The sequence below is a fragment of the Pelmatolapia mariae genome, linkage group LG3_W (genome assembly GCF_036321145.2).
Source record: "Pelmatolapia mariae isolate MD_Pm_ZW linkage group LG3_W, Pm_UMD_F_2, whole genome shotgun sequence".
Classification (NCBI taxonomy): domain Eukaryota; kingdom Metazoa; phylum Chordata; class Actinopteri; order Cichliformes; family Cichlidae; genus Pelmatolapia; species Pelmatolapia mariae.
The window spans coordinates 8,729,627-8,744,481 of NC_086229.1; the positions used below are offsets into that span (position 1 = coordinate 8,729,627).

The 14,855-nt window shown below is 40.6% G+C and overlaps 1 protein-coding gene across 1 annotated transcript in view; it reads left to right on the forward strand.

Annotated features, from left to right (window-relative positions):
- LOC134620375 (protein NLRC3-like) overlaps positions 1-9,387 on the forward strand; it is a 46,417-nt gene extending 37,030 nt beyond the window's left edge. The window contains exons 9-10 of the mRNA XM_063466536.1: positions 8,660-8,706; positions 8,855-9,387. Of these exons, the coding sequence (XP_063322606.1) occupies positions 8,660-8,706; positions 8,855-9,387 (580 nt within the window). The remainder of the gene's footprint in view (positions 1-8,659; positions 8,707-8,854) is intronic.
- The last annotated feature ends 5,468 nt before the right edge of the window (positions 9,388-14,855 follow it).

A 14,855-nucleotide genomic window follows, 5' to 3' on the forward strand; every position in this document is an offset into this window, starting at 1 on the left:
TCACTGTTTTAAATCTGTCAATTAGAATCCTTAAACATGAAGTAAACTGTGTCCACAACAAGTCAACACAGCTGTAAATGTGGCCAATTATCAATCAATTAACATTCAATAACAAAATGATTATTTTATGCATGCTTTAGTCAACCACTCACCCTGAGGATCTTCAATCCCACAAAATTCCCTTCTCCTCATGTAATAAAGTCCGTCATGTTTCCATGCACTGGTAACTGGTCCATCTAGAGCTGTAACATTTTGAAATATACATACAACAAGCCAAACCACACCTTGGTCACACCAACCCATTCTTCCCCATCCGAGGATGTCCAACTCCATCCTAGTGGTTAGCCAAATTATGATTATTCAGAACTCCTTTCTGTCTCTAAGTTTTGGAAAATTTTATGCTTGTTGTCAAACTTTTAATTAACCTCCTTTGGTGGTAGAAACTGTTGGTGTGGTCAAGTGGGAGCTATAGGCAACAAAAGCTCAGGACAGAACAGTTATCAGTCATGTACTTTCTACAAAATTTGCATGTTTTATTTCATATTGATTCTCTGAGTTTAAGGGTATCTTTTAATTTGAATTTCATTTTGAATGTGGCAAGACATTCATAAATATTGTTAAAGTTTTGGTACTTTTCCTTTATAAACCTTAATTAACTTTTTACAGTGGCCTGCTATGGTTAATAGCAACCCATTCCAGTCATAAGTGATCTCAAAAATTTTCTCCACTGTAGCATTTGGCATTCCCAATAATATAACATGATACCTTAATCAAAACACAGGTAACAAGGCACAGTTGTCTTAATGCAAACATCAGTAACTCCAAATTAGCAATCAAAGGGTTAAATCTGCAGTTCCACACTCTCATGTGAAGCTACCGTCTCCTCCTCCAGTCTCCCTTATCCTCCTGCTCCTGCAAAAACAAAACAAAACAAAGCGAAACATCCACCCTCTCTTGCCGGCTGGGTGAATTTTTTGTCAGCATTTACTAATCCTAAAGTTCGTGCAGTCTTTGTGTCAATATCAAGTCAGTCCATCGCAGTCCAGTCACATGCATTCATTCACACACTCATACCAGATGTTGCTGATAATGGAGTCTCACGCGTGACCTATTCGAGCATCCATCACCAGCAAGATGACGTCATCATTTTAAAGGAAACTAGTCCTTGTCTTTTGGACTGGATTGACTCGCTGCCATCCTTTTAGACTCAGGACTTCTCATATTATCAATGTCCATCAGGCCATCAGACTGCTGAACACTTCATAGACACCTCACCCTCACTACTGGAACTTCAACATTATGCACTCCATACTGTATATAAATACCACTGTTCTGCACATACCAACCTCTGTATATTTTATATATCTTATTTTATTGTTTACTTTATTTCATTTGTAAAACATGTATATACATACTATATACACACTCAAACACACACACGTAGAAAAACATATTTAGTATACACATTCAGTAATGTATATACCTTTACATATTGTACATATATTTATTACTTTTTAGATTAGCCATTTTTATATTTTGCTTGTTTTACGTTATTGTATTTTGCACAACTCTGTTGCTTGTGAAGCTCGCACACAAGAATTTCACTCACATGTACTGTACCAGTGTACCTGCACATGTGATGTGACAATAAAAGTGATTTGATTTGATTTGATTTGTCCCATATTAGTGAATTTCTCCAAAGCCCATTATAATCATGGAGAAACACACTTTGCAACTGTTTACAATAATAATATTTTATAGCGCTTTAAATTTCAATCTTTCAGGCCTGGATTAAAGAGCTGATTGTTAAATCATGAACTCACAAAATATCAAAATATCACCACCAGTGGATCACACCTCTCAGATGTTTTTCCTCAGTGCACTGTAACAAAAACGAAAACAGACGTAACCAACAAAATACTAATAAAAATAACACAAACTAGGGCCCATTGCAGACATGTCCAAGCATAAAACTATCCCTCTCTCGCTTAGAGAAAGAACACAAGCCAAAGCTCACTGATAAAATCAAGCTAGCGCTAAGCAAAACCCAAAAATCAACCAGAAATTCACAGGAAAGTTTTGCTTCCTGCCGGGACAATATTGTGTGGGAATGAGAACCTCAGGTGCCGTAGCACCTTTGTTCCTCCTTGAATTAAATCTCAATCACAGAAAATGCCGTACTCTGACCTAAAACTTACACTATTAATTCATCACTTTCACTCTGTGCCACTGTTCCTCACCAGGCTGTGTGAAGCACAGCAAAGAATTCAGTCAAGGCCTTGAGCCATAAACAGACATCACGCACAGACATTGTTTTCATAACCAAACCGTTTTAGACCTTATTCCTTAAATCTACATAAATGCTCTTTGGGTGACATATAACACATTTTTAAGTAATCAGTGGCTTCTTATAAAAAATTATATATTGGGATGTTTGTGTGCAGCATTTTGCATATCAGCTTAAGCATTTGTTAGCAAAGCATTCTTCATTGCATCAGCGTGCGCATGTGTATGTGTGTGGATCACTTCTCAGTGAATTGAATCAGCATTTCGATTTGTGTGTGTGTGTGTGTGTGTGTGTCATTTCTCACTCAATCACCGAGTGCACATCTGTTCATGTGTGTATTTCTCTTCATTCTGAGTTAATGTATGTAGATGTGTGTGTTTGTGTGTGTGTTCATCACTTTCCTGTTCTGGTGTCTTGGGTAAACCATGGCCTGAAGCGTGCCCTGGGGTCCTGCCCTCCTCCTTTTCAGTCAGTTTGCGACCATTGCTGCTGCTGCTGCTGCTGCTCAAAGTTCTGTCCATCCTGGTTCTGACCCCAATTGGGGCAGTCCTTTCTCCAATGTCCATGCTCACCGTAGGTGAAACCTGCATCTTCTTCTTCTGTGTTTTTTGTCCATTCTGAGGTGCCTTCTGACCTCAGTTGCTCCTCCTGTCTCGGTCACGCCCTTTTTGCTGCTGTGTTGGTCCATCACTGTCCTGCACAGTGTGAATGCAGAGTTGTTAAGGTCAGCATTCTTTTGCTCAGCCTTACTTTTCATTCGGGCTTGGCGGGCGTCTCGTCACAGCTCTGTCAGCTGAAGCTGTCGGAGAATTTTCCCCCGTGTAGTGAAACGGGCCTTAGGTTTAGTGCTCTCCGTCTCTGCTGCATGAGATCGCTTTTCTGCAGCACTGTTGACATTTTTCAGGTTGTTGTTGTGGGTCCAGCTGTTGCAGCGTTTGGTCAGGGTCACGTAGAGGGGAGAGCAGGAGTCCAGGTCAGCCTCGGCTTTCAGGGCCGGCAAAGCAGCCTGTAATTAAACATAAAGAGAAAAAACAAAAAAAAAAACAAAAAACAAAACAAAACAAAAACAAACAGAAGTGTACGAACAGGAAAATGATGTTGTGTTGGCTGTGTTACAAAGAGAGGGGAGAAACACCGGGCCAGGCCCTGTGTCAGCCTTCTCTCCCCCTTTTTTTTCTCTTTCTTACGATATAATCAACTCATAACCCACCAAGTTGACAGGACAACATGCACATGTTCAAATTTTTAAATTCACAAAAGAGAATGTTCTTTCCATCAGTAATCACTTGTGTTGTTCAATCAGCAGAAAACATCTCACAATTTGACTCTTAACCACTAAACTTGTTGTTTAATCACTGGTTGGTCATACCAGTCTCTTTATTTTCTTTTTCTTTGAAGTTAAATTGTTGTCCTGCAACCCAGAGGGTATATTTGTTAGTAATGGATAAACTTGATCATTTAACAACAGATGTATGTTATTTTTGCTGCTTTAACCTTGCTGGAAAATCTTCACGTGTTCATGAGTGTAAGCTGTTTCTTCATTGCGTGAGTGTGCATTTGTAGGCAGGCAGGTTAATTTTAACTCTTTCTCAAACTAGGCGTTACCTTAAAAGGAGCCTTTCTCTCATATTTCTCTGCTTGTGTATTTTTGTTTCACCTTTTGTTGTGATGCTCCGGACGCTTTCCCAACCTCCACAAGTCTGTTGGCCCCAAATTTTATGTGTTAAAACTTCTCTTACTTTCTCCTCTAATTCTCTCCTCGCTGCTGTCTGTTTCACAGCTGCTGATTCGTGCTGGGTGTGGTTCCCATTACTATAATTTTGCTTCGGCCGCTGTACTTGTGGGGGCAGTTGGTCCAGGTCCGTAGCTTCCTGTATTAACACACTAAGAGATTTATTTAATATCATTTTCATCACTGTTAAACAAATAAGCAGGCAACACGCCCACCTTGACAGCGCCAACTGCACGCCTGTCTCCCAACACATTCCTTTCTCTACTCCTCAATAATTCTCCACTACACACCTCTTACTATCTCTCTCTCCTTTTTTTAATTTTTATTTTTATTACACCACAGAGTAGTACACCCAATTCTGCCCGTCTATCTCTATGTGGCTCCAAATTCCCTCTTTATTTAATTTCACGTTATCAGGGGACAGGCACACAACAATTTTAACCACTGAAACGTCACTATAACGAGGACTCTAACCTCGATTTTAAGAAATGAGGACTCTAACCTCGGTTTTCTTTTTTTTTTGACTACTATAGAACTCAACCTTAGATGTCAAAGCATTTTCTTGTTCTATTCCAGAATAAATGTGAACCCGTGATTACACGGCCGTTCCAGTGTTATTCTGTAGCTATGCGGGAGTCCTCAGTTCCCAAGTCGCCACCTCGGCACCCAGACGACGCTGGACCGGCCTGTGCGTCCACAGACAGGAGGGTCGCCACACCATGAACAAAATTAATTTCCACAGGTACACTAGGCGTCAACCTTAGATCTTAAAGCATCTTCTTCGCGCTAGTGGCCTCCTAATCACACATCAACCGTCACTGTTACTGTGTTCACGCTGCACACACACAGAAACACACCCAGAGCTGCCTTACACACACAGCACGTTTCACCAGCAGTAAGACACACAGAGAGCGCTTTTCACCAGCGGAAATTTACACAGAAACCTCTTAAGCTCAACTGTTAGAACTATTCCGAAGCACCACCGCACCATACACCAAGTACCCCTTTCACTGCGCTTATGACCGCCACAACGGGGCAAAATCGCATCATAACACAAAAGTGATGCATACGTCCCCGATGCTCAAAACCGACACCATAAACCAGGTCTGCTTTACCTTTAATCGGGGTGAAGTAAGTATTTTACTTATAATTCTATGGCCGCAACCCTCGAGGCTTAACCGACACCACAAACCACCGTCTAACCTCTATTCAATGTGCTGAAACCAGCTACCCCTCACTACTGCACTTATGACCGCATCACCAGAACACGCCGTATCATAAACCAAAACCTACGGACGCGTTACGCATCCTGCGTAGCTGGCGCTTAACCGACACCATAAGCCAGCATCTGCTTAACCTTAATCTTATACCAATTTCATGACCGCATCAACGAGGGCTTATATCCGACACCATAAACCAACTTCAAAACCTCTATTCAATGTACTGGAGTTATGGCCGCATCAACGAAAAATTCTAATATCTATTGCTACAGAAGCCAGTCTTAGACAAAGTTAAATGTGGAAGGTAAAGTGGGCTGCAACTAGACTCAACGTAGTATGTAATTAGTATCTTGCTAGAAGCAGTTTAGCTGCAACTAGACTCAACGTAGTATGTTATTAGTATCTTGCTAGAAGCAGTTTATTACACACTGGAATTCAGCCTCAACTTATGTTGTTAGTATCTTGCGCCAAAAACCAGACACCGACAAATTTAATGTGAAAATACGTGTAACTCAGCGAACAGATTAATTTGGAAAGCCCAATATGCACATTTGGTATTTATAATACAACAGGCTGTGCTTACCTTTCTGTTTAGGCCGGCCCTCTGTTCGCCTCGCCCCACGATCTCACTACAGGCCAAATCTACACCTCCTCAGCACGCCAAAGATCCGGGTCACCGGGCACCAAGTTGTTAAAAACTCCCAGTTGTTTTAATCTTTGGGCTGAAGGAGGGACAATACTCGGTGTATACATGCTCAATCAATAATACTTTATTTTCATACAATTCAACACTTATGAGCATAAGAACCATCATGATGGGGAGAGATGCCTGAAGAGGGTCACAGCATGTCTCAAAATGGTGACGGGTTACTCAGCCTTTTATAGCTCCTAGTGGCCCCCACCTATTTGTAAAAGCCTAAACATTCACATGTTTTCTCTCTTACGGCGCCTAAGTTATGACCTCGGCTCCCTGTCTTCATTCTCTAAAGACGGTGGGGGTATGGAATGTGGTCTGCCTCTCCTAAACGTAGACACAAGGTCTTCTGCACACAACATTCTCTTCATGATTCAGCAGTAAAACATGTCAAGAAAACAGTGTAACACATTCACAGCAGATCAAGGATACAGAGTGGTGCACACTTATCTAATGAACTACGTAATGATTATATTCTTCTAACCCAAATGCATGATGGGAACTTGACTACTCACACAGCACACAGTCTAAACTAAAAGATAATATATGTCCTACAGCTGTATCCTAATTCAACTACTTTGATTACAGATATAAGGTAACATATGATAGCATAATAATCTCACATAGCCTATGTAGCATAAACCTCTTAATGCTAAATGAAGTTAATTAACGCTAAATAGGCTTAACTGAAATGAAAGTAGTGTTAGCATTAGCTGCTGAAATTGTTAAAAAGTAATAAATAGTAAGATAAAACATTGTTAGCAGTAGCAGATAATGCTAACACACATCAAATTAGCAGTAGCTAATAATGGCCTACATACCTAGCATTAGCTGCTCATATTGTTATAAAGGAAGAGAATATGGTATTAGCATTAGCTGCGAATGGTTATTCATCAAAACTTGGCATTAGCCACCAATGGTAGCCTATTTAGCATCAACTTCTTAATGCTAAATGAAGTTAATTAATGCTACATAGGTTTAATTTCAGAGAATGTAGTGTTAGCATTTGCTACCAAAAGTTAAAACTGAATAAAAAACAGTGGTAACATTAGCTACTCATATTGTTAAAAAGTAAGAAAAAAACATTGTTAGCATAAGCAGATAAAGCTACTTCACCTCAAATTAGTATTAGCTAATAACGCTAATCTACTTAGCATTAGCTGGTCACATTGTTATAAAGCAAGAAAATATGGTATTAGCATTATCTGCCAATTCCTATTCACCTAAAATTAGCATTCGCCACTAATGGGAGTCTACTTAGCATTACCTCCTCACTAACATAATGCTAATTCATATCAAATTAGCATTAGTTGCTAGCATCAGCCTAATAGCACTAGCTGCTCACATTCTTAAAAGGGAATGGAAAAGTGTTAGCATTATCGGATAATGCTTACTCGCATCAAATTGGCATTAGCTAATAACAGCAGCCTTCTTAGCATTAGCTGCTCACAATGTTATAACGCAAGGGAAAAGAGTTAGCATTAATGGATTATGCTAATTCACATCAAATTACCATTAGCTAGTAATGGCAGCCTACTTAGCATAACTCTTCACATCGTTATAATACAAAGAAAAATAGTTTGCATTATTTGATAATGCTAAATCATATCAAATTAGCAATAGTTTATAACGATAACACACATCACATTGTTAAAATTGAAGGAAAAATAGTATAAGCATTAGCTACTCATATTGTTATAAATCAAGAGAATATGGTATTAGAATTAGTTGCCAGTGTTTATTTACCTAAAATTAGCATTAGCCACTAATAGTAGCCTATTTAGCATAAACTTCTTAATGCTTAATAAAGTTAATTAATGTTAAGTAGGCTTAACTGAAATGAAATTAGTGTTAGCATTAGCTGCTGATATTTTTAAAATGTAATAAAAAGTAAGATAAAATATTGTTAGCAGTAGCGGATAATGCTAACTCACCTCGAATAAGCATTAGCTAATAATGGCTATGTACTGATATAAAGCAAGAAAATATGGTATTAGCATTAGCTTCTAATGGTTATTTACCAAAATTAGAATTGGCCACTAATGGCGTCCTATTTAGTATTAACTCTTCACATCACAGAGGAAAAATTAAAATTGAATGAAAAGTGTTCACATTAGCTACTCATATTGTTAAAAAGTAAGAAAAAACATTGTTAGCATAAGCGGATAAAGCTAATTCACCTCAAATTAGTATTAGCTAATAACGGCAACCTACTTAGCATTAGCTGGTCACATTGTTATAAAGCAAGAAAATATGGTATTAGCATTAGCTGCCAATTCCTATTCACCTAAAATAAGCATTAGCCACTAATGGCAGTCTACTTAGCATTAACTCCTCATACATTGTTAAAAGGGAAGGGAAAACAATATTAGCATTAGCTGGTAATAATTATTCACCCCTAATTAGAATTAGCCGCTAATGGCAGCATACTTAGCATTAGCTCCTCACATCGTTATAATGCAAATGTGTGTTAGCTTTATGGGATAAAGCTAAGTAGACTGCTGTTATTAGCTAATGCTAATTTAAAGTGAGTTAGCAGTAGCTGCTCACATTGTTATAAAGCAAAACTCACATTGTTAAAAAGATTGAAGCTGATAAATAAATGTAGATTTCTTTGAATCAAACAGTGGAGCCGAGCTTTGAGCTCAGTGTGTAACAGTGTGTGTGTGAGAGCCATGTAATGTCCATGTGTGCATGCTGACTGCTCTGACCCCTCCTCCTTTCAGGGTGGAGCCTGCTGGAGGCCGATGGTTGAGACCAGGTCTGAGGAAGTGTAAGTGTGTTTTTAATGGGATTCATGACAACAAAGCAGCACACATTCAACCATCTTCATCATGTCAGGAGTCATCATCAAAGTGTCAATCAATGAACAGATGATGGATCAATAACTGCAGCTGGATTGTGTTTGTTCTCTCCATTAGATTCCTGTCAACTCACAATCGACACAAACACAGTGAACACAAAGCTCCAACTGTCTGACAACAACAGGAAGGTGACACATGTGGAGGATGTTCAGTCATATCCTGATCATCCAGACAGATTTGATGTTTATCAACAGCTGCTGTGTAGAAATGGTCTGACTGGTCGCTGTTACTGGGAGGTCGAGTGGAGAGGAGACGTTTTTATGTCAGTGAGTTACAGAAGAATCAGTAGGAAAGGAGGCAGTGTGTTTGGATACAATGATCAGTCCTGGAGTCTGGAGTGCTCTGATGATGGTCCTCAGTCTGTCTGGCACAATAAGAAACAAACACGCATCTCCTCCTCCTCCTCCTCCTCCTCCTCCTCTGTCTCTAACAGAGCAGCAGTGTATGTGGACTGTCCTGCTGGCACTCTGTCCTTCTACAGAGTCTCCTCTGACACTCTGATCCACCTCCACACCTTCAACACCACATCCACTCAAACTCTTTATCCTGGGTTTGCATTGTCTCCTGGTGCCTCAGTGTTCCTGTGCTGAGTGTAAAGAGTGTCTCCTGTTAGAGAAACACTCTGACTGTTGAACAGATAGTTCAGTCTGTACATGTCTGTCTCTTTCACTCACAAACACGTTTTCAGATTCATGGATTCAATCAGTTGATGTTTGAAACTCTTCTAAATGATTCCTTGTAAACTTCTTCCTCTTCAGTCACAAACAAACAGGAAGTGATGTCACATGTGTTCCTGTCCACACAGCAGAATGAGTCTATTGCTGACAATCAGTGATTGTCAGCAAGACTTCCGGTTGAGTGAACGCTGGTGCGACTTGCTGCCGCTACTCACCGGTATCTTTTTATCTTTTATTTATATATTCTTTGATACATGTTAACAAATTTTAAACCTTGTCTTCTACTGATACTACTGGCGATCCAGCGAATTTTGCAAGTGCCTGAGTTTTTTGGGTCTAGTTCATCTGTGCAGGATTTCACCAATACTCAGCTGACGAACTTCTCCGTCTCTGCTTTCACCTGGCTTCTCCACTGCCGGCTGCGCTTCATCTCCACACAGACATCGCCTTCCTCTCTTCTTCCTCTCTCGCCGAAAGTACATTGACCGAGGCTCTCGTCGGAATTTTCACCATGACGACTCTAAGCCAATACAAACCCTCTGGTCCACTTCTCGTCGTCCTCCATGGAACTCCGACAGGGCCACAGTGTTTTAGCCAGCCTGCCCAGGTCGGCTAACACCTCTGACCAGTCTGACAACACCGTTGTCAAATTCGGCCTCCTTAACATACGCTTGCTTACGAGCAAGGGTCATCTAATTCGGGATCTACTCACAGATCATAAGTTTGACTTTTTCTGTTTGACCGAGACGTGGCAACAGCCCAATGACTTTTCGCCGCTCAACGACTCCACCCCCTTGGGGTTTGTTTAGACCTGCCAACCTCGTAAGTCCAGCCCTGGTGGAGGTCTCGCGGTAATCTATCGCGAGAACTTGAAAGTCACGCCGTTATCTGTACCTGTCTACAGTTCCTTTGAATCCATTGTTTGTCAACTGTCAGGACCTGTTCCAACTGTCATAACTGTTATTTACTGCCTTCCAAAGTCTAATTCTGTCTTCATAAATGACTTTGTTGATCTGCTGACTCACATAGCTACTGTTTCCCCTAATATAATACTCCTGGGAGACTTTAATATTCATATGGATAACAGTGATCATCCTCTCACCAAAGACTTCTCATCCTGCCTCGATAGTTTTGGCTTTAAACAACACATAAACTTTCCTACTCATACTAAGGGCCATACTTTGGACCTAGTTTGTTGCTCTGGACTTACTCCTTTTAACTGCAAAGCTGATGAACTGCTAATTTCTGACCACTTGCTTCTTTCTTTCAATGTCAAAATGACCTTTTCTATAACCAAGAACCTTCGTACCGTTTCTTTTCGGAATATTAAGAAAATCAATCCTGATACTCTTTCTTTTGCTTTCTCTAGTCATTTGCATTTTCATAACTTGCTCACCCAAGAAGACTTGGTTTCCTATTATAACTCTAGTCTCAATAGTATCCTAAACTCTGTTGCCCCACTCAAAACCAAATCTGTATCGTTCTCTGAGTCAGCACCCTGGTTCACAGCTGAACTCAGGCTCCTGAAAGCAAAAGGACGATGACTTGAACGCCATTATAAGAAAACTGGTCTGAATATCCACAAGGAAATGTTTAATAATCATATTATGTATTATAAGGAGTGTATTAATCAAACAAAATCTGCTTACTACTCCACCACTATCTGTTCAAAAGATGACTCAACCAAGATATTGTTTTCACTGTTCAACTCTTCTTTCAGGTCACCAGATTTTTTACCTACTCACCTTTACTCGTCTTCTTTCTGTGATTCTTTAATGTTATTTTTCATCGAGAAAATTCACAAAATACACCAAGACCTGGTTTCCGATGTTCCATTTAGCTCTTCCTGTGTAATTCTTCTCCCTTCACACTGTTTTTCTGCTTTCCAGCTCCCCTCTGTTACTGATATTTCAGATTTCATCTGTAAGTCAAAACCTTCTACTTGTCAGCTAGACCCCATTCCTACAGTTTTGGTTAAGGCATGTCTACCTTCTTTGCTTCCCCTCATATCTTCTATCATCTGCTCTTCACTTACCACTGGAACTGTTCCTGCTTCTCTCAAAATTGCTGCCATCACCCCATTATTGAATAAAACTGGTCTAGATCCCAATAATTTTGAGAATTTCCGGCCTATTTCCAATCTACCATTCCTTTCAAAAATTCTTGAGAAAATAGTTGCCACACAACTCCACTCACATTTAACTAATAATAATCTGTATGAACAGTTCCAGTCTGGTTTTCGCACCTCCCATAGCACTGAAACAGCTATTAGAAAAAATAACCAATGATCTTCTTATGGCAGCTGACTCCGGTTTACTTTCCATTCTTATCCTCCTCGATCTGAGCGCTGCCTTCGACACTATTTCTCACTCCATTCTTCTCAGTAGGCTAGCCTCCATCGGTCTCTCCCATACTCCACTAGCCTGGTTTAAATCATACCTGTCTGATCGCACTCAGTTCATTCAACTCAAATCCTTTACTTCTCAGCCCTTTCCTCTGACCACTGGCGTGCCCCAGGTATCTGTCCTGGGGCCCCTTCTTTTCATTATCTACCTTCTACCGCTTGGACACATAATCCGTAAATACAATATCCATTTTCACTGTTATGCTGATGACACCCAGCTTTATCTGTCCACTAAACCTGATTCTGCTCTTCCCCCATCCTCCCTCACCCTCTGCTTAGCTGAACTAAATTCATGGTTCTCTTCTAATTTTCTTAAACTCAATAGTAATAAATCCGAGCTCCTCTGTTAAAGGAAATTTGTATTTTTCCACTACTGTTTTATAAAGTGTTTGTACTCTTATAGTGTTTAGCTTCATTTAAACTTAGTGTGTGTGTGTGTGTGTGTGTGTGTGTGTGTGTGTGTGTGACATCAGTAGTGTGATTGAAACCACATGAGGAAGTTGCTCGAATGAGCATGAAAGGAAACACAGAGCATATCCTGTCAAGGCCAATGAACTCACATATCTTTGGTTTCGATGTAGGGAGATGTTTTTCTTACTTTGTATGCTCCACCCAAGAATGCTGTGCAAGCTGTTTCACTATATAATAAAGAACAAGCTGATGCCTCGGCGCGAATCCTCTGTGACATGTCTCATTCACATCGCTGTGTAGAGGCTGTGTCGGGGCATCGCCCATGTACATGCAATATCTTTGAGTTGTGTCTTTCTTGCCTTCTGAGAATAACCTATTACATTTTTGGTCCTTCGAGCCGGAGGGAAATATCCAGTAATTTATTCGTGACTCCCTAACCAGAGGCTCCAAAGCTGCGTCCTGACATCGTGGCAACCCGACACCATAAGACTGTCGACAGCCCTCTGAGAGGAGGATAAAATCCTGGGATGTGAATTCGGGTCCAGGTCGGTGACTTTAGCTTCGGGCCACGGTCGTGGGATCCAGTCGGAGACCTCGGCGATATCCTAAGGCTTCCAGAACGGTGAGAAAGCGACTCTCGTTTTACACATGCCGTACGAAGAAAGATATAGCGCTAAAATAGGCCTTTAAAAGGAGTCTGGGCACATTCACCTGAAACTGAATGAATTGGATTGGTTGTTGAGATAGCCAAAAATATCTCTGGAAAATTCTTGTGGACTGACTCTCCACGTAAAATAAGTACTTAGGTTGAGGAATAGCCGTGAAATTATTCCTGGAAAAGAAAACAAAAGTTGTGCGTTTTCGTGTTGACTGTTGTGTTCATTGTTTGTATTGGAGAACTAAGTCATATTTATGGTCATAGTGGGCCAGACTAGTTCTGTGTAACAGTTTTCAGTTCACGACTTGGCGACAAAGGAAAAGGGTTGAGTTTCATCTCATAAAAGTCACATCGCTTCTGATTAGCGGAAGTCGAAAGGCATGTGATCACCCCATCCCGATTCGAGCGTGCCAAGGGATTGAAAGCTGTATTTGTTGTACTTTGTGTATAAAATTACATAAAATGAGAGAATAACAAGTGATTAAATAAATTTATCAACAACAAAATAGTAATCAAAATACAGAAATGGGAAATCAAAGTGGGAAGTTAACAAAAGACGAGCTGTTTATGGAAAAAAGATGCCCCGGGGCGGGAAAAATTAGTGCTTGTAGATGGAGAAATCCTAGAGAAACAACAAACCAGAGTAGGACTAATCCAAAAGAAAGACAGAGGAATGCATAGTGAATAACAAGAGGCAGAGGCAGACCTAAACACACACCAAAAAGTGGCTGGAGGTGTGGAAGAGACGTGACTGTAAGAAACAAAGAAGCAGTTAGACTAGGAAGAACATAATAATCTCTTGTCAAATAAAAGATTAGAGATCAAAGTTTAAAAAGGGCTGGATACAGACCCAACTGAATACATATACCGTATTTCCCGGACTACAAAGCGCACCTGAATATTAGCCGCACAAGCTAAAATAAGGGGAAAATCCTGTTTTGTACATACATTAGCCGCACCTGACTAAAAGCCGCAGGTGTTTCAATGTTGATTTATCATATGTAAGAGAATATGCACAAAGGGAATTGTCAGGAAAGAGATGGCTGTTTGGAGACACATCCCTTTTATTAATATTTTAAAAAACAAATTAGGGGTACATATTTTCATAACTCTTTACGTATATGTACAAGTACCGGTAATTACAAGTACGAAACATGTGCTGTGCTTCATAAATGAGTAACAAATGTAGTACATAACAATAACCTACAGCGCACCAGAAAAATAGATTCGGGCTACCTTTTAGGCTCAGGTGCAGTGACACGGCTTTAACAAGAAAAGTCAGTCATTCACCACCATCTTCCTGCGCACTAAAACCACCACAGTCCTCTTCTCCAGTGTCGGAAACGAACAGGCTCAGGATGGCTACGTCATCCATTCTCAGCTTCTTTCCTTTGTTGTCACTTTCAAAACCAAACAAATCCTTGTTGTCAGTGTCGGAGTCGAACACCCTCAGAAGGGCCGTGGCGGTGTCCTCCTCTCCATCATGCACCAGTCCAGCCCTTCGAAATCCATTGGTGATCATGGATGTTATCACACTCTTCCACGCTGTCAAAATCCACCGGTGGAGTTGAGCATAACTTGCTTTTCGCAAGTTTATCGCCGCTCGTCATCCACGCCTCCCGCTGAACGCGTAGCGCTACTTTGAAGTTTGTTTTTCGCGCTACTTCGTACAGCACTACGTTGCCTGGCGGATGGACATGTGACCAACATACCACTCTTGAACCCCGATACTGTGTGTCTGATCACATGCCCTTCCGCCAGGCAACGTAGTGCCGTACAACAGCAGAACAAACAAAACAAATCCTCTTACGATATCACAAAAATCATGGACAATCCATAGAAAAGCCGCACCTGACTGAGCCGCAGGGTTCAAAGCTTGTGCAAAAAGTAGCGGCTTATAGCCCGACA